The sequence below is a fragment of the Penaeus monodon genome, chromosome 29 (genome assembly GCF_015228065.2).
Source record: "Penaeus monodon isolate SGIC_2016 chromosome 29, NSTDA_Pmon_1, whole genome shotgun sequence".
Classification (NCBI taxonomy): Eukaryota; Metazoa; Arthropoda; class Malacostraca; order Decapoda; family Penaeidae; genus Penaeus; species Penaeus monodon.
Window position 1 is genome coordinate 29,996,335 of NC_051414.1, and position 1,182 is coordinate 29,997,516.

General features: G+C 51.4%; 1 protein-coding gene across 1 annotated transcript in view; it reads left to right on the forward strand.

Moving 5' to 3' along the window:
• The window catches only part of LOC119592135, an 11,208-nt gene extending 10,093 nt beyond the window's left edge, over positions 1–1,115 (forward strand). The window contains exons 7-8 of the mRNA XM_037940953.1: positions 167–330; positions 473–1,115. Coding sequence (XP_037796881.1) covers positions 167–330; positions 473–925 — 617 coding nt within the window. The 3' untranslated portion in view covers positions 926–1,115. The remainder of the gene's footprint in view (positions 1–166; positions 331–472) is intronic.
• The last annotated feature ends 67 nt before the right edge of the window (positions 1,116–1,182 follow it).

A 1,182-nucleotide genomic window follows, 5' to 3' on the forward strand; every position in this document is an offset into this window, starting at 1 on the left:
ATATGCCGCGGGGATTATATAAGTAAGACATTGTGTAGAAATAGTTAATGATATCTAGAGATATCTGAAACAAGTAAATGGTACTTGACAAACAGTATAACAAATTTTAAAAGGCCTGCCAGAAAAGAAAATGCATTTTCGACATTTAAAAAACTTCTTCTTTTCCAGTGTTGGCACATGATGGTGGACCACACTTCGCACGCCGGGGACCCTCTTGGATCGCGACTGCTGGGGGGCAAGACGTCCTGGGGCGGCCCGATGCTAACTCACCTTCGACATCGCCTTCTGCAGGAGGTTCACGGCCCGAAGGACGTCGACGGCATCCTAGTGGTGAGATAAATATGTGGCTAAATATGCGGACCCCCCCCCCCCCTTAGCGTACATACCGTTATTGTGGAGCACGCGTTACCTGAAGTTAGCGGAGCACGGAGGATCGATGAAGGCGTTCTAGCCATCCCACAATTCATTTCAGGAGGAGCTGCTTCCCGTGATGGGCGAGGACGTGATGACCCACGACAGCGTCACCTGCAGCCGCACCTCCGGGGCGCTCCCCTTCCCTAGCCGCCGTCCTCCCGGTCACTGGGTAGGGATGCCTAGGCAGAAGTCACCCCTGCGACGCCCCTTAGCAGCGGTTCCGAAGCCTGAAACCATTCGGACCACCCATATTCCCTCGGCCGGGACGGTAGCCGGTTCTAGACCTGATGGCGGCGACGAAGGAGCGATCGTAAGGAGCCTCACAAGTCCCCCAGGGAAAACCACGTCATCTGTCCAGGGACGCCGCCGCTCTAAAAAACCGTCGAAGGGCAAGGCGGAGGCTTCGAAGACGGAGGAACTCAAAGAAAACGAGGTCAACGAAGAAGCAGGAATACCCGTGTGCCCCGTGGCTTGCCGGCCGCACCTGCACCCTGACTGGGAATATTGTTGATATTCCAGGTTGTTCCGAGAAAGGACAAAGGCCAATGTGCGCTCCTTGCACGTGGTCTGGGGAATTGCATGAAGCACGTATGTTTATATGATGAATTCATCTATGATAACCGTCTAATGCGGACTTCGAACTTATAAATTATTTTTATCACATATACGAAATTCAGTGGAAGTAAAAACCTATAGTTGTATATTGGTTTTTTTTGTCCTACATTGCGCTTTTTGAATGAATTTGATGGGTCACAAACAGTCGTAGGG